The sequence below is a fragment of the Rhineura floridana genome, chromosome 22 (genome assembly GCF_030035675.1).
Source record: "Rhineura floridana isolate rRhiFlo1 chromosome 22, rRhiFlo1.hap2, whole genome shotgun sequence".
Lineage (NCBI taxonomy): Eukaryota > Metazoa > Chordata > Lepidosauria > Squamata > Rhineuridae > Rhineura > Rhineura floridana.
The window spans coordinates 2023853-2047547 of NC_084501.1; the positions used below are offsets into that span (position 1 = coordinate 2023853).

Genomic DNA, 23695 nt, shown 5'->3' on the forward strand with positions numbered 1-23695 from the left:
GGTGATAGGATGGACCCCTTTTTGCTTGAGCGTGACGTGCCGCTGTCACTCAGGGTAGACCATACTGAGCTTGGACAAACAGTCCAATCTGGTAGAAGGCAACTTCGTATGTTCAAAGTACCTAATGCACAGTAAGTTCTTTTATACTACAAACATTGTTGGTTGCAATTTTGCATCTCAAATACTTAAAAACACACCTCACTCTGGTGTGTTTCTTGTGAGACCCTCCTCTGGGTTCATCACTAATCCTGGTTCAGGTGTTCAGCCCGAAATTGTGAGGATGCAAATTGTGTAAGGGGTTGAAGGCATATGCTGGGGGTGCCTGTTCCATCCCCAACTACCCTGCACTGAATGGGAAGATCTTAAGGAGGCTTCTAAACTGCATTCAACTGAATGTGCTTTGAAGTCTCCTCACAATCAGAAACGCTGGTTAAAGCAGGTTGCCTAATGGTGCGAGCGGGGGGGGGGGAGGTCTTCTAAGTTGGTTCTTCTGGCTGCGCTTAGAAGTCCCATTCAGATCTCCCCACTCAGCTTTGGGAAGGTTGGGGTGGCTGTTAAGAGTGAACCCAAAGTCTGTGTTTTAAAATGGGCAATCTGACGGGTTATTATTAATGCTGAAAAAGAAGATGAAATGATTGGAATTTTGGGAAATAAAAGGGTGCAGGAGATCAAAAGGTTAATAAACAGTTTATTTCCATTTTACAAGATCAGCCTCCATACATTCTCAATTAATTTGCCATTAAAGTGCTGAAATAATTTTCCTTTTACTGTTTTGTTTTAAAATAGAGATACATTTGTTAACAACAACAAAAAAGATAACAAATAGCATCTGTAAGGTGGGAGGGAATAGAGAAGTCCTCCAAAGAAGTTTGCTCCACAACTCAGCAAAGTTCCATCTTATTATACAAAAATAACAAATATATGGAGACAGCTAAGATGATGTCAGAATGTAACAAAGTTTTTGATTATTTTATCATGACTTTTTTAACCAAACAAAAATTATATTAAATTAAACTATGGGTGCTTTATTACATCTGTCTTTTTATCAAACTAATGCAAAGTTTAACCTGTTTACAGCAATGTAAGACTGTTTGCGAGACCCCAAATTTGACACATCTCAGTTGCATCTATATATTTTTACAGTGTTTTTTTAATACATCCACTTTTTAAATGATAGAAATTTTAGCCACCGTCCCCCCGCAGAAAGAAGTGAAAAAAGTCATTAAAATGTAAAACATTGCCATAGATCAACACTGAAGATATTTAGCAAATTGAAAATTATATATATAATATATATTTTTTAAAGCTTGCTAAAGTAAACGTAATGCTCTCAGCGTACAAAGCGCAAACCCTAACCCTGAACGCAAGAGAAAACTTCCAAAATACTTCCGAGGAACTGTACATCCATCTTTCTCATGGCACAGCTTTAAATATCACAAAAATCTAGGCTCTTCCTCTTTTTGACTGGTAGTCAGCACAAGTGCCCCTCACACAATTATCCTTGGCACAAATTATACTGTTTAATTCAAACTGATACAGCTGATTCACCGAGCAGCTTTTATGCGTGTACGGCTGCTTTTTAAAAAAATTGGCACAACTCACTGTTCTCAAAGCCACAATGCATTGTGGGAAGCATGACAGTGCATTCTGGGATAGCAGTACGGGTTTACCTGCCATATCACTGCTTAAGAATGTAACAAAACAAAGCAGCTGTATCAGTTTCTGTCATATATGTGTATATATCTATGGAAGATCGAATGACGGTGGACAACTCCCTGATCTCAGTAAAACAGTAGTTATTTTTCAGTTAAGGCCTACCATTTCACTGGGCATCACCTGTTTTATTGCTGAGAATTTCAAGCTAGGAAATTTATATATACACACAGAAGGGAGACAGAGATATATACACGCAGAGGCAATTATGTACACAAGAATTTCCTGTTTTACTCTTTCTTCTTCGCCACAGTCAACTCTACCGCTGGCATTCGTACGCCCACCTTTGTCCCGCTGTCATTACTTGAGGAAGATGACAGCCGAGACTTCTTGGACGCTAGCGAGGCCCCACTCCCCTGCACCTTTCCCCCTTCCTCATCACTTCCCGTTACCTCATAAGAACCTTTAGTTTTTGACCCTATTCCCCCAAATGTACCAAATTTCAGCTTGGCGTGCTTGCCTTTGTCTCCCTCATGCTCCAGCGTGCCTGTCGGTGTCGAATGGGAGGAATGCTCATCACTAAAGGATGAGGAGCGATGCCGTGACTTTTTGGTCTTAAAGAAGGAAAACTTCCCTTTGGGAGAGGCAGACCCTTCTACTTCCACATCACCCTCCAAGGAACCTAGACTCGTTTTTAGTTCCCCTTCGCACCCTGAAACAGACGCTGAGATCTCTGGGGAGCCAACACTGCCTTTGACCTTAGATTTGGAGAAAGCAAACTTTGGCATTTTAATTTTAGATTTCTTAAGCTTAATGTCAGGCTCTTCCAATTCAACATTCATTGCCCCGGCATGGAGGCTTGCTTCTGGTACTTGAGGGAACTCAACATCAACTCCAACTTCCCTTCCTGTTAGCTCTTGTCCTGAAACCACAAATTTTGGTATTTTCATCTTGGGAAATGACACTTTTCCAGATGGACTTTCTAAATGGCCATGTGGAACATTCACCCCAACAGAAGGACCTTTGAGCTCTAATTTGGGACCTTTGAGATCACCCCCTGCCTTTGGCCCAGAAACTTGAAGGCCTCCAGCACCTTGGATGCCAATATTTAGCTCTGGAGTTTTGACATCTTTCGAAATATCAAGACCTCCTTTGACCTTAGGCCCTTTCAAACTGATGTCAAAGTCTGGTCCAGAAACTTTGGGAGCTGACACATTGAGTGAAGGTCCTCTCAAGCTGACATCAGGAGCACTAGTGTCCAAGCCCATGCCAGAAATCTTCACACCAGGTGCCCCCACTCTGATTTCTTGACCTTTCATATGAATGTCACCTTTCAAACTTGGTCCTTTCATGTTCAGGTCGAGGGCTGGGGCAGAAATGTTGTGTCCTCTGAAATCTACTTCAGGTCCTTTGATGTGTGGTCCTGAAATATTCACTCCTTCACCATGAGGGCTGGAGATGCCAAACTGCGGCAGCTTCATGGAAGGAAGCTTAATTCCACCTCCAGAACCTTCCATGCCAATGCTGGGTGCTTCGACAGCCACCTTGGGAGATGTAATGCCACCAGAAATGCCGAGATCTCCTTTGATCTTTGGTCCTTTCAGATTCATATCAAAATCCGGTGCAGAAATGCCTCCTCCAGAGGTCATTTTCACTTTCGGCCCTTTCACATCTAGGTCTGGAGCACTCACATTGACATCTAGACTTGGGGACTTTGGCATTTTAAGCTTCCCTTCAAAACTACCAATGTCAACATCTGGTGCGCCAAATCCTATCTTTGGACCTTTAACATCACCAGAAAGACCCAAGTCTCCTCCTACTTTTGGTCCTTTCAAGCTCACATCAATTGCAGGAGCACTCACACTTGGGGCCGAAACATCAATGCTTGCTGAGGGCAGCTGTCCTTGAAGATCCACATCAGGCCCCTCCAGTTTCATGCCTGGCTTCCCAATTTTAGGCAAGGCAAATTTTGGGAGTTTCAATTTCCCTTCTGGGCCTTGTAGTTCTGCCTTAGGAAGCTCAATGTCACCTTTTAGCTTTGGTCCTTTCAAGTTAATGTCAAGATCAGGGGCTGAGACAGAAGGGGCAGAAACATCCACAGAGGGCAGATTCACTGATGGACCTTTCAGATTGATGTCAGGAGCACTAACATTTGCATCAATACTAGGTACTCTGAGATCTCCTTCCAATTTGGGACCAGTCAGATCAACATTTCCACTTGAGAGTTTGAACTTTGGTTTCTTAAGACTGATGTCAGGACCTCCAATGTTAACATCAGGGAGACTGGCACTTCCACTAGGAACTGTAATGTCAAGACCTGGAGATTTTAGAGCTGGTGATGAGACATCTATTCCTGGTGCTTTGATTTCTCCTTCCACCTTCGGCAAAGAAGCATCAGCCTTGAATATAGGTGATTTAATATCAAACTCAACATCAGGAAAAGATATTTTCCCAAACACAGGTTTCTTTCCCTTTGGTGACTTGATGTTCATGTCCCCCTTTAGTGTGGCTTCCGGGACAGAAAGACTTCCTTCTAAATCCGGTGATTTCACACTTGTATCCATCTCTCCACTCACATCAAAGCCAGCCTTCTTGCCTTTAATTTTAGGTCCGCTCATGTGGAGTTTGGGCATTTTAAATTTGCTTTTCTTCCCTTTTCCAGAAGTGGCTATGTCAGGAGATTCAACATTCACTTCGCCTTCTGGAAAGGAGACATCCAGGGTGGGAGATTTTACATCTGCCTTGGGGCTTTTTGCTCCAAACCCAAATTTTGGCATTTTAAATTTGGGGAGTTTAACATTTCCCTCGGGCCCTTCAACATTCACATCTGGACACTCCAAGTCAATCTCTGGGCCTTTAGCTTCAATTCCTGGCCCGTGAATATCAATCCCTGGACCTTTTAAGTTGCCTTCAATCTTGGGAATGGAGACATCGACATCACCCTTCACTTTATGTCCTTTTAGATTTAAGTCAATCTCTGGCATGGAGATTTTAGGTGTCTTGAAATGCATTTCAGGCATCTTGACCTTAGGGCCCTTCAGTTGCCCTTCTGGTCCTTCTATGTCCAAGTTGGGAGCTTCAATGTTGACCTTAGGGCCTGATAATTCTAATTCTCCTCTGGGTAGATTTACATCTACATGAGGCCCTTCTCCTTTGAACTCAGGCATGCCAAATTTGGGTATCTTCATCTTGGGGAATTTCACCTTTCCATCTGGTCCATGAATATCAACATTGGGAGCATTAATGTCCACTCTAGGGCATTTGATGTCAATTTCAGGACCTGTCAAGTCCCCTTCAAGTTTTGGCCCAGAAACATTGAGGTCACCTTTCATCTGAGGTCCTTTTAGATTGAGATCTACATCAGGCGTGGAGACTTTGGGTGTTTTAATCTGCATTTCAGGCATCTTAAATGTGGGGCCTTTCCATTTCCCTTCTGGAGCCTTGAGGTCAACATTGGGAGCATCAATGTCCAGTTTGGGCCCTTTGATATCAAACTCTGGACCTTCCAAGCCACCTTCAACTTGTGGACCTTTCAACTTGGGACCTTTCAGATTCAAGTCAAAATCTGGCATGGAAATTTTGGGGGCTTTAAAATGCATGTCGGGCATCTTAAACTTGGGACTTTTAAGTTTTCCTTCAGGACATTCCAACTCAACATCAGGCACTGCAACATCCAGTTTGGGGCCCTTTATATCAATATCCGGTCCCTTCACATCACCTTCTATCTTGGGCAGAGATATGTCCACATCTCCCTTCAGGTTTGGGCCCTTCAAGTTAAGGTCAACATCTGGCATGGATATTTTTGGAGCTTTGATGTTCATTTCAGGCATCTTCACCTTGGGTCCCCTCAGTTTTCCATCCGGTCCCTCAATATCAATGTCAGGAAAATCTATCTTAGGACCTTTGATGTCTATTTCAGGACCTCTTAGATCCCCTTCTAATTTTGGGGTGGAAACATCCATGTCGCCTTTAACTTTAGGCCCTTTCAGGTTGAGGTTCATATCCGGCATGGAGATTTTAGGTGCCTTAAAATGCATGTCTGGCATCTTAAATTTAGGACCTTTCCACTTTCCTTCTGGACCTTCAAGTTCAACATCAGGAACGTCTACATCTAATTTTGGCCCTTTGATATCCACATTGGGGCCCTTGAGATCACCTTCCAACTTTGGTACAGACACATCCACATCACCTTTCATTTTTGGCCCTCTGAGATTTAGATCGAAATCTGGCATGGAGATTTTGGGTGTCTTAAAGTGCATATCGGGCATCTTGAACTTTGGCCCTTTCCACTTTCCATCAGGGCCTTCAATCTCAACATCAGGAGCATCAATGTCCAATTTAGGACCCTTGATGTCCACGGCTGGACCTTTCAGGTCACCTTCCAGCTTTGGAATGGAAACATCAACATCTCCTTTCAGTTTAGGGCCTTTCAGATTCAGATCAATGTCTGGCATGGAGATTTGGGGAGCTTTGATGTGCATGTCCGGCATTTTAAACTTCGGCCCTTTCAGTTTTCCTTCTGGGCCTTCAATGTCCAAGCTCGGTGCCTCAACATCTACATTGGGAAGAGAAACATCAAGGTCTGCTTTCGGGAGGCTTACGTCCACATCTGGGCCCTCCCCTTTGAAGCTGGGCATTCCAAACTTTGGCATTTTGAATTTTGGCATTTTCAGTTTCCCTTCTGGCCCATGAAGGTCAACATCTGGAGCATCAATGTCCAGCTTGGGACCTTTGATGTCAATTTCTGGTCCTTTCAAATCGCCTTCCAGCCCAGGAGCTGAAACATCCAGATCACCTTTCAGTTTGGGGCCTTTGAGGTTGAAATCCACATCTGGCATAGAGATTTTAGGTGCCTTAAAATGCATGTCTGGCATCTTAAACTTAGGACCTTTCCACTTTCCTTCTGGACCTTCAAGTTCAACATCAGGAATGTCTACATCTACTTTGGGTCCTTTGAGGTCGATGTCAGGGCCTTTCAGATCACCTTCCAACTTTGGTACAGACACATCCACATCCCCCTTTACTTTAGGACCTTTCAAGTTCAAGTCAAAGTCTGGCATGGAGATTTTGGGTGTCTTAAAGTGCATATCGGGCATCTTGAACTTTGGCCCTTTCCACTTTCCATCAGGGCCTTCAATCTCAACATCAGGAGCATCAAAGTCCAATTTGGGACCCTTGATATCCACAGCTGGGCCTTTCAGGTCACCTTCCAGCTTTGGAACGGAAACATCAACATCTCCCTTCAGTTTAGGGCCTTTCAGATTCAAATCAATGTCCGGCATGGAGATTTTGGGAGCTTTGATGTGCATGTCCGGCATTTTAAACTTCGGCCCTTTCAGTTTTCCTTCTGGGCCTTCAACGTCCAAGCCAGGTGCATCAATGTCTACTTTGGGAAGAGAAACATCAAGGTCTGCTTTAGGAAGGCTTATGTCCACATCTGGGCCCTCCCCTTTGAAGCTAGGCATTCCAAATTTTGGCATTTTGAATTTTGGCATTTTCAGTTTCCCTTCAGGACCATGAAGGTCAACATCTGGAGCATCAATGTCTAGTTTGGGACCTTTGATGTCAATTTCTGGTCCTTTCAAATCGCCTTCCAGCCCGGGAGCTGAAACATCCAGATCACCTTTCAGTTTGGGGCCTTTGAGGTTCAGATCCACATCTGGCATGGAGATTTTAGGTGCCTTAAAATGCATGTCTGGCATCTTAAATTTAGGACCTTTCCACTTTCCTTCTGGACCTTCAAGTTCAACATCAGGAACGTCTACATCTAATTTTGGCCCTTTGATATCCACATTGGGGCCCTTGAGATCACCTTCCAACTTTGGTACAGACACATCCACATCACCTTTCATTTTTGGCCCTTTGAGATTTAGATCGAAATCTGGCATGGAGATTTTGGGTGTCTTAAAGTGCATATCGGGCATCTTGAACTTTGGCCCTTTCCACTTTCCATCAGGGCCTTCAATCTCAACATCAGGAGCATCAATGTCCAATTTGGGACCCTTGATATCCACGGCTGGACCTTTCAGGTCACCTCCCAGCTTTGGAACGGAAACATCAGCATCTCCCTTCAGTTTAGGGCCCTTCAGATTCAAATCAATGTCCGGCATGGAAATTTTGGGAGCTTTGATGTGCATGTCCGGCATTTTAAACTTCGGCCCTTTCAGTTTTCCTTCTGGGCCTTCAACGTCCAAGCCAGGTGCATCAATGTCTACATTGGGAAGAGAAACATCAAGGTCTGCTTTAGGAAGGCTTATGTCCACATCTGGGCCCTCCCCTTTGAAGCTAGGCATTCCAAATTTTGGCATTTTGAATTTTGGCATTTTCAGTTTCCCTTCTGGCCCATGAAGGTCAACATCTGGAGCATCAATGTCCAGCTTGGGACCTTTGATGTCAATTTCTGGTCCTTTCAAATCGCCTTCCAACCCAGGAGCTGAAACATCTAGATCACCTTTCAGTTTGGGGCCCTTGAGGTTGAAATCCACATCTGGCATGGAGATTTTAGGTGCTTTGATGTTCATTTCAGGCATCTTAAATTTAGGACCTTTCCACTTTCCTTCTGGACCTTCAAGTTGAACGTCAGGAATGTCTACATCTACTTTGGGTCCTTTGAGATCAATTTCAGGACCCTTCAGATCACCTTCCAACTTTGGCACAGAAACATCCACATCTCCCTTCAGTTTGGGGCCTTTGAGATTTAGATCGAAATCTGGCATGGAGATTTTGGGTGTCTTAAAGTGCATATCAGGCATCTTGAACTTGGGCCCTTTCAGTTTTCCATCAGGCCCTTCTATATCAATATCAGGGATATCAACATCCAATTTGGGGCCTTTGATGTCCACTTCTGGACCTTTCAAGCCACCTTCCATTTTTGGAACTGAGACATCCACATCCCCCTTCACTTTGGGACCTTTGAGGTTCAAATCAAAATCTGGCATGGAGATTTTAGGGGTTTTAAAATGCATATCTGGCATCTTAAATTTGGGCCCTTTGAGTTTTCCTTCAGGACCTTCAATCTCAACATCAGGAAGGTCAACATCCAGTTTTGGACCCTTGATATCAACATCTGGGCCTTTTAAGTTACCTTCCAGCTTTGGAACTGAAATATCAACATCTCCTTTCAATTTAGGACCTTTTAAATTCAAATCTATGTCTGGCATTGAAATTTTGGGGACATTAAAATGCATTTCAGGCATCTTCAGTTTGGGACCCTTGATCTTGCCCTCTGGGCCTTCTATTTCCAAGTCAGGCATTTCAATGTCCATTTTGGGTCCTGATACATCAATATCTGCTTTGGGAAGGTTTATATCCACCTCAGGACCTTCCCCTTTGAAGCCTGGCATTCCGAATTTGGGCATTCTAAATTTGGGCATTTTGAGTTTGCCTTCTGGTCCATGGAGATCAACATCTGGTGCATCAATGTCCAACTTGGGGCCTTTGATGTCAATGTCAGGACCTTTCAAATCCCCTTCCAGGCTTGGTGCAGAAACATCAAGGTCACCTTTTAATTTAGGCCCTTTCACATTTAATTCCACATCGGGCATTGAAACTTTAGGTGATGAAATATTCAAGGAAGGCATTTTAAATTTGGGACCTTTCCCTTTTCCATGGATATCAACATCTGGACCTTGAACATCAACTTTAGGCCCCGAAATATCAACATCTGGTTTCTTAAGCTTCACATCAACCTCTGGGGTATGAACCTTTGTACCAGGAAAACTAAACTTTGGAAGCTTGAATCTTGATTTCTTTGGTTTTCCTTCAATATCTATTTTTGGTGTCTCTATGTCAATGCCAGGTCCCTTCAATTCAACATTAGGACCTTTAATGTCACCTTCCATCTCACCCCTTAATTTTGGACCTTTCAAATTCAAGTCAATATCTGGCATTGAGATTTTTGGAACATTAAAATGCATTTCAGGTTTCTTAAACTTGGGACCTCTTAATTTTCCTTCGGGTCCCTCAATTTCCAAATCACGAGTTTCAATGTCTAGTTTGGGGCCAGATATATCCATCTCTCCCTTGGGTAAGCTCACATCCACCGAAGGGCCTTCCCCCTTGAAGCCAGGCATTCCAAATTTGGGCATTTTAAATTTGGGCATTTTAAGCTTGCCTTCTGGACCATGCAAGTCAACATCTGGTGCGTCAATGTCCAATTTGGGGCCTTTGATGTCAATGTCAGGTCCTTTCAATTCACCTTCCATCTTTGGTAGAGAAACATCCACATCTCCTTTTAGTTTCGGACCCTTCAAATTCAAATCAACATCTGGCATGGAGATTTTTGGTGCTTTGATGTGCATTTCTGGCATCTTAAACTTGGGGCCTTTAATTTTGCCATCTGGACCTTCAATGTCTAACTCAGGACCTTCAATGTCTCCCTTTGGGAGATTTACATCCAGTTCAGGGCCTTCCCCCTTGAAGCCAGGCATTCCAAATTTGGGCATTTTAAATTTGGGCATTTTAAGCTTTCCTTCTGGACCATGCAAGTCAACATCTGGTGCGTCAATGTCCAATTTGGGGCCTTTGATGTCAATGTCAGGTCCTTTCAATTCACCTTCCATCTTTGGTAGAGAAACATCCACATCTCCTTTTAGTTTCGGACCCTTCAAATTCAAATCAACATCTGGCATGGAGATTTTTGGTGCTTTGATATGCATTTCTGGCATCTTAAACTTGGGGCCTTTCCACTTGCCTTCTGGACCTTCAAGTTCAATATCAGGAACATCCACATCTAGTTTGGGTCCTTTGATGTCAATGTCAGGGCCTTTCAGATCACCTTCCAACTTCGGTACAGACACATCCACATCCCCCTTCACTTTGGGACCTTTCAAGTTCAAGTCAAAATCTGGCATGGAGATTTTGGGGGCTTTAAAGTGCATATCAGGCATCTTGAACTTAGGACCTTTCCATTTTCCATCAGGACCTTCAATCTCAACATCAGGGGCATCAATGTCCAATTTGGGACCCTTGATGTCCACATCTGGGCCTTTCAGGTCACCTTCCAGCTTTGGAACAGAAACATCAACATCTCCCTTTAGTTTAGGGCCCTTCAGATTCAAATCAATGTCTGGCATGGAGATTTTAGGAGCCTTGATGTGCATTTCAGGCATCTTAAATTTTGGACCTTTAACCTTTCCCTCTGGACCCTCTATATTGATGTTAGGAGCATCAATATCTAATTTTGGGGCTTTAATATCAACACCTGGTCCTTTCAGATCTGCCCCTAACTTTGGCAAAGAAACATCAACATCCCCCTTTAGTTTGGGACCCTTCAAGTTCAGGTCAAAATCTGGCATGGAAATTTTGGGTCCTTTGATGTTCATTTCAGGCATTTTAAATTTGGGACCCTTCAACTTTCCATCAGGGCCTTCAATCTCAACATCAGGAACATCAACATCCAGTTTGGGACCCTTGATATCAACAGCTGGACCTTTCAAGTCACCCTCCAGTTTAGGTACAGAAATATCAGCATCTCCTTTAATTTTAGGGCCTCTCCAGTTCAAATCAATGTCTGGCATAGAGATTTTAGGAACATTAAAATGCATTTCTGGCATCTTAAATTTGGGACCTTTGAGTTTTCCTTCAGGTCCTTCAATATCAACATCAGGAATATCAACACCAACTTTAGGACCTTTGATGTTAATGTCAGGGCCTTTCAGATCACCTTCTACCTTTGGCAGGGAAGCATCAAAATCCCCCTTCACTTTGGGTCCTTTCAAACCAAGGTCAAAATCTGGCATGGAGATTTTGGGAGCTTTAATATGCATTTCGGGCATTTTAAATTTGGGGCCCTTCAACTTCCCTTCAGGACCCTCTAGATCAACATCAGGAAGGTTAACATCCAATTTGGGCCCTTTGATGTCCATGTCTGGGCCTTTCAAGTCACCCTCCAGCTTTGGCACAGACACATCCAGATCACCTTTGACTTTGGGACCTCTTAGATTCAAATCAATGTCAGGCATGGAGATTTTAGGTGCTTTAATGTGCATTTCTGGCATCTTGAATTTGGGGCTTTTCCACTTGCCTTCTGGAGTCTCAATGTCAGGAGCATCAATGTCCAGTTTTGGCCCTTTGATGTCAACATCAGGTCCTTCCAGATCACCTTCCAACTTTGGTAAAGCAACATCCACATCCCCCTTCACTTTGGGACCTTTCAGGTTCAAGTCAAAATCTGGCATTGAGATTTTGGGGGCTTTAAAATGCATGTCGGGCATCTTGAACTTAGGACCTTTCCACTTTCCATCAGGACCTTCAATCTCAACATCAGGAGCATCAATGTCCAATTTGGGACCCTTGATGTCCACATCTGGGCCTTTCAGGTCACCTTCCAGCCTTGGAACTGAGACATCAACATCTCCCTTCAGTTTTGGACTTTTCAGATTCAAATTAACATCTGGAAGAGAGATCTTTGGAGCTTTGATGTGCATTTCAGGCATCTTAAACTTGGGCCCTTTAATTTTTCCTTCTGGGCCTTCAATGTCCAAACTTGGTGCTTCAATGTCAACTTTAGGAACAGAAACATCAAAGTCTGCTTTGGGGGTGCTTATGTCTACATGTGGGCCTTCGCCTTTGAAACCAGGCATTCCAAATTTTGGCATTTTGAATTTTGGCATTTTCAGTTTCCCTTCAGGTCCATGAAGCTCAACATCTGGGGAGTCAATATCCAGTTTGGGACCCTTTATATCAAATTCTGGTCCTTTCAAATCACCTTGTAGTTTGGGGACTGAAACATCTGCATCACCCTTGATTTTGGGACCTTTTAGGTTTAGATCAAAGTCTGGCATGGATATTTTTGGTGCCTTGATGTGCATTTCAGGTATCTTAAACTTAGGACTCTTCCATTTTCCTTCAGGGCCTTCAATATCAACATCTGGAGCATCTATGTCTAGTTTAGGACCCTTGATGTCCACATCTGGGCCTTTCAGGTCACCTTCCAGCCTTGGTACTGAAACATCAACATCTCCCTTCAATTTAGGGCCTTTCAGATTCAAATCAACATCTGGAAGAGAAATCTTTGGCGCCTTGAGGTGCATTTCAGGCATCTTAAACCTTGGCCCTTTGATATCAACATCTGGGCCTTTCAAGTCACCTTCTACTTTTGGAAGAGAAACGTCAACATCTCCCTTCAGTTTAGGACCTTTCAAATTCAAGTCAACATCTGGCACAGAGATCTTTGGAGCCTTTATGTGCATTTCTGGAATCTTAAACTTGGATCCTTTCAGTTTTCCTTCAGGGCATTCCAAGTCAATATCAGGAGCTTCTATGTCCATTTTGGGGCCCTTGATATCAATCTGGGGTCCTTTCAAATTGCCTTCAATATTTGGAACAGTTACATCCATCTCCCCTCTTGCTCCAGGGCCCTTGAGATTCAAGTCTACATCAGGCAAGGAGATCTTAGGTGCTTTGATATTCAGTTTTGGCATCTTAAATTTTGAACCTTTTAGTTTCCCTTCTGGGCCTTCAATATCAAATTCTGGAGCTTCCACATCAATCTTTGGGCCTGCAATGTCAAACTCTCCTTTTGGCAAGCTCACATCTACATCAGGCCCTTCAAGTTTGGGTGTCGAGATGCTAAAATGTGGCATCTTCAGTTTTGGCATTTTCAGTTTTCCCTCACTGTGAAGATCAACATCTGGACCACTTATGTCTACTGTGGGACCCTTGATGCCAATGTTGGGGCCCTTCAGTTCTCCTTCTAATTTTGGGACTGAAATATCAACATCTTCTTTTAGCTTGGGTCCTTTCAAGTTTAAGTCAATATCCGGCATGGAGATTTTGGGCGTTTTGAAATGCATTTCAGGCATTTTAAACCTGGGACCTTTCACTTTTCCATCTGGACCTTCAATGTCTACACTTGGCATATCAACATCTAGGTTTGGTCCCGAAATGTCAAGATCTCCTTTGGGAAGGCTCACACCAATATCAGGACCTTCTCCTTTGAAGCCAGGCATCCCAAACTTTGGTAGTTTCATCTTGGGCATCTTCATTTTGGCATCTGGGCCTTCAAGATCAACATCTGGGAGTTCTACATCAAATTTTGGGCCCTTGACGTCAATGCTGGGTCCTTTCAGATCACCCTCAATCTTTGGGACAGTCACATCCATTTCACCCTTCATTTTGGGGACCTTTAGATTCAAGTCAACATCTGGCATGGAGATTTTAGGAGCTTTAATATTCAGTTTTGGCATCTTGAATTTGGGACCTTTAATTTTTCCTTCAGGGCCCTCCAGCTCCACATCAGGGACATTAACATCCAACTCAGGACCCTCAATGCCGACCTGAGGCCCTTTGAGTTCACCTTCTATCTTCGGCCCAGAAATGTCAACATCTCCCTTTAATTTAGGCCCTTTCAGATTAAAATCTGGCATTGTCATCTTGGGTGCATGGATATTCAGTTCAGGCATCTTAAACTTGGGCCCTTTCAGTTTTCCTTCTGGGCCTTCAATGTCCAAGCTTGGTGCCTCAACATCTACATTGGGAAGAGAAACATCAAGGTCTGCTTTCGGGAGGCTTACGTCCACATCTGGGCCCTCCCCTTTGAAGCTGGGCATTCCAAACTTTGGCATTTTGAATTTTGGCATTTTCAGTTTCCCTTCTGGCCCATGAAGGTCAACATCTGGAGCATCAATGTCCAGCTTGGGACCTTTGATGTCAATTTCTGGTCCTTTCAAATTGCCATCCAGCCCGGGAGCTGAAACATCCAGATCTCCTTTCAGTTTGGGGCCTTTGAGGTTCAAATCCACATCTGGCATAGAGATTTTAGGTGCCTTAAAATGCATGTCTGGCATCTTGAATTTGGGGCCTTTAATTTTGCCTTCTGGTCCTTCAATATCTAATCCAGGAGCTTCAATGTCCACTTTGGGACCTGAAATGTCAATATTGCCCATTGGAACACTGACATCCACATCAGGGACCTCTGCTTTGAAGCCTGGCATGCTGAATTTGGGCATTTTCAGTTTAGGCATCTTGAGCTCAGGCCCGTGAAGTCCAACATCTGGTGTGCCGATGTCCAGTTTGGGGCCCTTAATATCAACAGCTGGGCCCTTTAATTCTCCCTCCACTCTGGGGATAGAAACATCCACATCTCCCTTGATTTTGGGGCCTTTTAAGTTCAAGTCAATGTCTGGCATGGATATTTGAGGTGCCTTAACGTGCATTGCTGGCATCTTGACATGAGGTCCTCTCAGTTGTCCTCCAGGGCCTTTGATGTCCAAGGTGGGAGCTTCAATGTCTACCTTTGGACCTGAAACATCAATGCTCCCCTTTGGAAGACTCACATCCACATCAGGGACTTCACCTTTCAAGCCAGGCACACTGAATTTAGGCAATTTCATTTTGGGCATTTTGAGTTCAGGCCCGTGAAGTCCAACATCTGGTGTGCCGATGTCCAGTTTGGGGCCCTTGATATCAACAGCTGGGCCCTTTAATTCTCCCTCCACTTTGGGGATAGAAGCATCCACTCCCCCCTTAATTTTGGGGCCTTTTAAGTTCAAGTCAATGTCTGGCATGGATATTTGAGGTGCCTTAACGTGTATTGCTGGCATCTTGACATGAGGTCCTTTCAGTTGTCCTCCAGGGCCTTTGATGTCCAAGGTGGGAGCTTCAATGTCTACCTTTGGACCTGAAACATCAATGCTCCCCTTTGGAAGACTCACGTCCACATCAGGGACTTCACCTTTCAAGCCAGGCACACTGAATTTAGGCAATTTCATTTTGGGCATTTTGAGTTCTGGTCCATGAAGTTCAATGTCTGGTGTGCCAATGTCCAATTTGGGGCCCTTGATATCAACAGATGGGCCCTTTAATTCTCCTTCTGCTTTCGGAACAGAAACATCCACATCTCCCTTGATTTTGGGGCCTTTTAAGTTCAGGTCAATGTCTGGCATAGATATTTGAGGTGCCTTAACGTGCATTGCTGGCATCTTAACATGAGGACCTTTCAGTTGCCCTTCAGGACCTTTGATGCCAATGCCAGGTGCAGCTATGTCCAGCTTGGGGCCTTTGATATCTGCCTTGGGCCACTTGAGGTCACCTTCTATCTTGGGCACAGAAACATTCATGTCACCCTTTAGGTTTGGCCCCTTCAGGTTCAGGTCTACATCCGGCATTGAGATATTTGGTGCCTGGATATTTAGTTCGGGCATTTTGAATTTGGGGCCTTTAATTTTGCCTTCTGGTCCTTCAATATCTAATCCAGGAGCTTCAATGTCCACTTTGGGACCTGAAATGTCAATACTGCCCGTTGGAACACTGACATCCACATCAGGGACCTCTGCTTTGAAGCCTGGCATGCTGAATTTGGGCATTTTCAGTTTAGGCATCTTGAGCTCAGGCCCGTGAAGTCCAACATCTGGTGTGCCGATGTCCAGTTTGGGGCCCTTGATATCAACAGCTGGGCCCTTTAATTCTCCCTCCACTTTGGGGATAGAAACATCCACTCCCCCCTTAATTTTGGGGTCTTTTAAGTTCAAGTCAATGTCTGGCATGGATATTTGAGGTGCCTTAACATGCATTGCTGGCATCTTGACATGAGTTCCTTTCAGCTGTCCTCCAGGGCCTTTGATGTCCAAGGTGGGAGCTTCAATGTCTACCTTTGGACCTGAAACATCAATGCTCCCCTTTGGAAGACTCACGTCCACATCAGGGACTTCACCTTTCAAGCCAGGCACACTGAATTTAGGCAATTTCATTTTGGGCATTTTGAGTTCTGGTCCATGAAGTTCAATGTCTGGTGTGCCAATGTCCAATTTGGGGCCCTTGATATCAACAGATGGGCCCTTTAATTCTCCTTCTGCTTTCGGAACAGAAACATCCACATCTCCCTTGATTTTGGGGCCTTTTAAGTTCAGGTCAATGTCTGGCATAGATATTTGAGGTGCCTTAACGTGCATTGCTGGCATCTTAACATGAGGACCTTTCAGTTGCCCTTCAGGACCTTTGATGCCAATGCCAGGTGCAGCTATGTCCAGTTTGGGGCCTTTGATATCTGCCTTGGGCCACTTGAGGTCACCTTCTATCTTGGGCACAGAAACACCCACATCTCCTGTTAGTTTTGGCCCTTTGACATTCAAGTCCACATCTGGCACAGGGATTTTTACTGGCGATGTTTTCATGGATGGCACTGAGACTTTTGGACCTTTTAAGCTCCCCTCAAGGTCAACGTTGGGAGTTCCAGTGTATAGTTTGGGACCCTTAATATCCATACCAGGCCCTTTTAAGCTGCCTTCCACCCTTGGCCCTGAAACATCCATGGCTCCTTTCACTTTAGGGCCCTTGAGATTCAAGTCAACATCCGACATAGAAATTTTGGGTGTCTGGCCAACTATTTCAGGCTTGCTAAATTTGGGTCCTTTCACGTGTGCTTCAAGAGCCACATCTGGAGCTTGTACATGCACTTTCGGTCCTGAGATGTCAACTCCCCCTTTTGGAACAGTCACATCCACTTCAGGGCCAGATGCAGAAAATTTAGGAAGTTTCATGTGGGGTATTTTAAGTTTTCCTTCACCGCCTACAAGACTGATATCTGGAGCCCCAAGATCCACTTTCGGCCCTTTGATATCCACATTGGGACCTTCGAAAGTTGGGGAGATAACTTTCAGGCCACCCTTCAAGTCCAGACCTTTTCGGCCCACATCCACCTGTGGTTGTGTGATTCCAGAGTCCCCCACTGTACATTTGGGGCCTTTCAGGAATCCTTCCGGGCCTTTGATTGACACTGATGGAGCCATTGCATCAAGCTGAGGAACCTCAATGTCAGAAACTGGAGAAGATACACCAAATTTGGGCATTTTCATTGCAGGAAATGCAATCTTTCCTGTGCTTCCAATGTTGATATCTGAAGCTTCTACACATGACACGGGGATATCTACTTTTGGACCTTTCCGTTCACCTTGAATTTGAGGCCCCGAAATGCCAACTGAAGGACCCTTGAGGTGTGGCAATGACACATCAGCTTGCAGCCCTCCTACATCTCCTTGCATTGTAGGGCCTGAGATACTAGACTCTGGTAGCTTAACGCCTGCTTTAAAGTCTATTACAGAAACACAACCTGCTTTCCCATTTATTTCAGGCCTTGCAACATGAAAACCAGCCTCCTGCCCTCCTGGTTTAAAGTCTGTCTGGGTTCTCAGATCTACACCAGTGACATGAGGCCCAGAGATTCGGATATCAGTTTTCCCCACCTTTGGCTGTTCCATGTGGATATCAGGAACACCAAATTCCAACCTTCGAGAGGGCGATTCAACAGTTGGTCCAGAATATGTAATATCAGGTTTTCCTCTCACCCCAGTATGGGAGTCTGTTATTTGGGAAGTTCTCCCCGACAAATCCACGTGTGGGATCTTGATGACAGTTTTCCCAGGTTCAGTTTCAATCTCTGCTTTAGAAATGTGGGTAAGTTCATGTTTCGGAATCTTGATTTTAAATTCTGGACTGGTGATGTCAATCTCTTTGGCACCTTCATGACCTGTGACATCGACAGTATAAGCAGTAACTCTCTTGGTGACTGTAATGGTTCTGCTCTGGGTTCCTGTGTGCTCAACTTCCATACCATCTTCCGATTTAAGGCGAGGCTCAATTTTTGTGGTGTAAATCCGTCTGTACTCTTCATCATCTCCACTCTGGAACAGAAAAGAGGAACGGGTTGTTAATGCCAACAGTCTAAACATTACAGGCTCACATCTACACCCACATAGAACTATATCTACAACTATCTGAATCTATATCTTATATCTAAATCTACAAGTGAAGTAAGGATTGAGGCACACATCTTGTGAAACGTTGAAGCTGCCTTATATCGAATAAGACCACTGTCTTGTCTCTCTGTCTGTCACAGTAGTTATTGGTATTCCACTCTTCTATCACAAGAGGCTCCCAAAACAGCTTACAACAGTTAAAACCAACAATCAACAGCACATTGGTTCAGACTTGGGGTTGGATTCTCTGGTTAATTTTATTGGAGTGTGTGTGTTTGTGTATAGCATTTTTAACATCTAGAGAGCCTCTGTGTGAGGTTGAAATCTTGGTGCTCCATCTTGGGACTGCCTTCAAGTCGATCCTGACTTATGGCGGCCCTATGAAGAGGGTTTTCATGGTAAGCGGTATTCAGAGGTGGTTTTACCATTGCCTTCCTCTGAGGCTGAGAGGCAGTGACTGGCCCAAGGTCACCCAGTGAGCTTCATGGCTGTGTGGGGATTCAAACCCTGGTCTCCCAGGTCACAGTCCAACACCTTAACCACTACGCCACACTGGCTCTCTAAGGTTGAAAAGTGGAATATAAATATATTTAATACTAAATATCAATTAAAACAATACACTGAACCAGTACAGTAGTCAGAAATCTCAGCATACAAAACAGAGTAAAGGACTACAAATATCTACCCTAGGATTGTCTATTCTGAAAGGCAGTAACTCCCCAGGGTTCTTCTTTGGCCTGCAACATGGCATCCTTTAACTAGGGATATCAAGATCTGAACACCTTCTGACATGCACCACAGGTGCTGAACTACAGAGCTATGACTCCTTGCCCAAACAATTGTGATCAGGGGGTCTTGAATACATTCCCTCCATCCTTCATTAAGGTTGTAATCCTTTCATAAACATGTACAGGATTGTACTGTAAATTGATTTTATACACAACAGACGGAGCATCAATCTTTTCTCTTGTTTCCACATACAGAGAACAATGCGGCAGAACCTAAATGATGTCAACATCACAGATGCCCAGCAAAAGCTTGGCTGACTGCAGGGTTGAATGTTCCTCCTTACCAATAAATAAATAAATAACCACCGCACTTAAAAATACTAGACATCATCTTTCCTTCTCTTTGATAACTAGTTTTCTACATGCAAAATTTTTTTAGGTAGCATTCAGTCTCATAAACCCTCACCAGTAATCTGAAGTGATGTAGCTGATCACCTCTGTTGAGAATTGGGTCTTCTTCAAATAACTAACCCAGGGATGAGAAACCTGTGAGGGCCCTCTAGAAGATGTTGTTGGATTACAATTCAATTATCCCTGACCACTCGCCATGCTGGCTTGGGAATGGGATGGGAATGCAACCACATCTGGAGAGTTACAAGTCACCTGTCCTTGAACTAACGTTTTAGTACCTGCCCTCAAATCCTTAACTGACCATGCACTGATTGGCAGTCTTAAATTTCAGAAAAGCCTTCTTCTGATGTCTAGGAACATACAGAACGAGCCACTAAAGTCCCCCCTGAGTTCATCCCCAGGCCCTTCCTCCTCCATCAGCTACAGAAGGGGCCTCTCTCCATTATGCTGCTCACTCACCAGAACAACTTCTGGACTTCCTGGAGCAAACACGTCATGGGACCAAGACTCTCCTGGCAATGGAGACCGGTCTCCTTTCCTCTGCAGCCGAAGGCCTACTGTGTGGTGGCCGACATTTTTCAGGATCTCTTTGACTTCTCCAGACTGCAGGTTGTCAAAGTAGATTGTGGCACTCACTATCTGATCCCCTGAGGAAAAGGGAAAAAAGAGATGCATACACACACATTGAGAAAAGGCTCAGGTGAGTCAAACTTCATAGAATCAGAGAAATGTAGAGTTGGAAGGGGCCTACAAGGCCATCAAGTCCAACCCCCTGCTCAGTACAGGAATCCAAATCAAAGCATTCCCCACAGATGGCTGTCCAGCTGCCTCTTGAATGCCTCCAGTTGACATAAGAGTGTCAAGAATGTCAAGTGCCCCCACTTGACAAAAGAAAAAGCCCTGTTCAATGAGATCATGAAGACCAACACCCTCTTTCCCACAGTGGCCAACCAGATACCTCTGGGAAACCCACAAATAAGGCAAGAGCCCTGCACTGTTGTTTGCTTCCCAACAGCTGGCATTCAGAGATAGGCTGCACCTGAGCTTGGAGGTTTCAGTTGTCATGGCTAAGAGCAGTTGATATTGTCCTCCATGAATTTCTCCAAAAACCAGCCCCTAATTTTGCAAAAGCCATTTGAACAGGTCAGTGATGTGCTATGTGAAGAGGTAGCTTTTTATGTGTATGTGTGTGTGTGGGTTGCCTGTCCTGAACCTACCACATCTGATATTAAGAGAGCCCACCTCAGTGAAAAAAATGACCTCAGGGAATAGCTTGCAGATGTGACTTGAGAAGAGTCCTGCACCTCTCTCCCCCTTTCTGTTTTTACATTATCTGTTCCAATTTCTACCCACTCTTCCTCCAAGGAGTTCAGGGTGGGTTACTGCACCTCCAAGATATCTTCAGAACAAGACTGTGATTCAGGGCTGGCCTAATATATTTTTCTGTCTGAGGGAGAGGTGCATAGTACCCAAGGCCAGCCAAATTTTTTCCCGCTTCCTGGCAGTAAAAAGACAAGCATAATACATTAAATAACAACCAATTTCATGCCCTTTCATGACACACAAAATTTCACTTTGTCTAACGGTAGGGTCGCCCCTCTACTGTGCTGAGAGATATAGGCCCAATATAGAAAACCACTTTGTGACCCAGATGTGGTGAAAAGCATGGTATATTTTTTTGAAATCAATAAACCCACATCAAGTGGTAATAGTTTGACAGAAGCTTATACACAAGTGGCCTTCAAGGTACGGGTTTTCTCTGTCCAAAGACTATGCTTACCCCCAGACCACCTCCACAAGCCACTTCACTGACCTTCCTTCACGACGCCTGTTTTGGCAGCGGGTGAGTCCTGCTGAACCTGTTTCACGAAAACACCTTCTTCTGTCTGGTCAATGGTAATGCCTTGAGAGCCGCTTCCTTGCCAGTCAGGGAGCAGAATCTCCCGAGTATCTTCTTCCTCCTTCTCCATCTGATGAAAGAAAAAAAGTGCATAAACAAGAGCCTGGGATGTGCTTCACCACCACCCCCAAATCCAAATTCTTCATCCTCAAAAGGCTGAATTGTCTTGCCCCTTATATGCCCAGTCGATCACTGTGCTCTGCAGGTGAGGGCCTCCTGCAGATACTGTCTTATCAGGAGGTTTGTTCCACACAACACAGGAAGAGGACCTTTAGTGTTGTGGCACTGACAGTTTGGAATTCCCTCCCCTTAAATATTAGACAGGCGCCATCTCTGTTATCTTTTTGGCGCCTGCTGAAAACCTTTCTCTTTCAACAAGCCTTTTAAGTGGAGACCTTATCCCAGTCTGCGTCTGTGCTGGAATTGCTTTTTAAGATGTTTTTAGAGCTGTTTTTAAAAATACTTTTTAAAAGATGTTTTGATTTTAAGATGTTTTCGGGTGCTTTTAGTGTTTTGTTTGCCACCCTGGGCACCTTCTGGGAGGAAAGGTGGGATACAAATTTAATAAATAAATAAATAAATTATGGTGCAAGCTTAGCAGATTTTAGAATATATTTTGTTTTATTGTATTTTTATCCCACTCATCCTCCAACAATCTCAGGGCACTTTGAATGTCATTATCCACACAACAACCTGGTGAGGTTTGTTAAGCCGATGGCATTTGCCCCAAAGTGAAGCACTGGACTGAATTCTGTGGTCCAGATCCAACACTCTATCCTACACTGCCCTGGCTCCTTCTACAGCTCTTTTCTGTGACTGAATCAGATAAGTACTGCACAAAAATAACATTACTCTGGTATCACGGTAGCAAAGAACATACCGACCCACCTTTCTAGGACTTTGGTCCTGGCAGGAGCCGCCCCAGGAATTCCCTTCTCGTCACTTGTCAATCCTTTAGTAATGTTTGTTCCGATTTTCCAACCTAGAAGAATTGAAACATAATTTGTTGGTGAATTAGAACTTTTCGTGTCCAGAGTTGTATGTGTATCTCATGAATCCACATAAAAGTGGGGGGGGGATCAGAATTCCACTGGGAACAGGACAGGGACTCCCGAGAATGTCCGCTCCCTCTCCCCACCTGCTGCTGCTTTAAGCAAGTCTCTGATTCAGGGACAGGGAACTTTTGGCCCTCATATGTCATTGGACCACAACTCCCACCATTATCCTGGGGCTGACGGGAACTGGAGTCATGCAACATCTGGAAGAGCACACAGGTTCCCTCACCCTGGCGTTTTGGAAAGCTAGGTTTTAAAGTATGTCAGCAATGCCCAGTGAAATTTCTAGAATGGCGAGGGTAGAATTGTTGAGAGGAAGAATCAGAACTATTTTGAAGAGGTAATTAGGGATTCATCTAGTTCAGCAATCTGTATCCAGAAGTGGCCATCTAGGTACCTATGGAAAGCTCACAAGAAGGGTATACCAACTCTCCATAGCACCTGTCATTCAGAACTACTGCTTCTAAGTATGGGGTTCCATTTAGCTTTCGCTCCCTCTGTTATTCAGGATGTGATGCTGTTGCTTATGTAGGCAAGACAGCCCCACCACAGCAAGCTCGGGGAAACCCCAAGGTTTGCAGAACTTTTGGGGTGTGGGGATTCCTAAGCAGGGCAAAACCTTAAAACCAGCTCAGTGAGGACTGAGCATGCTCTGTGACCAAGGAATGCTGATGAACTATTTTCCTGGGGGCAAGGGAGAGAGTGGAGCATTCTGAATAGGAGCATTCCATGCTGGAACTTTTTGTTGCAGGTCCCACTGGTTAGGGCTAATAGAGAATTTCTCTAACTGGTAGGAAAAAAAGTCATGCGAACTCATCAGTGATGTGCTGTATGAAGATGTGCTTTCTTCTGTGTGTCCTGAACCTATTACAACCAGCCAATTTCAATTAACGACCCCTGAGTTGTTTTGTTTTGTTTATAAAAAATATGTATAGACTGCCCCCTCGTGGCCCCTCAGGCGGTCTACAATAAAATATGCAAGTACAATAAAACATAAAATACCATAAAAACAATACAAAATAATCCTAAAGATTATAAATTTATGAGCAAGGGGGGATATTTTTATCTACTCCCTCTGCACCATTCACAATTTGACATTATCACTACATTTACCCACACATTGAAGTCATCTTTTTCTAAACTAAAAATCCCCAACCCTTTATCCTTTCTTTCCGCACTGGGAAGGCGTTCCAAGCGTTTGATCCGTATGTTGCCCTTTCCAGAATTAAAATCGGTGCCAGCCCAAGACACTTT

General features: G+C 44.2%; 1 protein-coding gene across 1 annotated transcript in view; it reads right to left on the minus strand.

Annotated features, from left to right (window-relative positions):
* Positions 1–668: 668 nt before the first annotated feature.
* Positions 669–23695, minus strand: part of LOC133375034 (neuroblast differentiation-associated protein AHNAK-like) — a 67337-nt gene continuing 44310 nt past the window's right edge. Inside the window, exons 2-5 of the mRNA XM_061606492.1 lie at positions 22275–22368; positions 21300–21456; positions 19946–20133; positions 669–18272 (exon numbers count right to left, since the gene is read on the minus strand). Of these exons, the coding sequence (XP_061462476.1) occupies positions 1944–18272; positions 19946–20133; positions 21300–21456 (16674 nt within the window). The 5' untranslated portion in view covers positions 22275–22368 and the 3' untranslated portion in view covers positions 669–1943. The remainder of the gene's footprint in view (positions 18273–19945; positions 20134–21299; positions 21457–22274; positions 22369–23695) is intronic.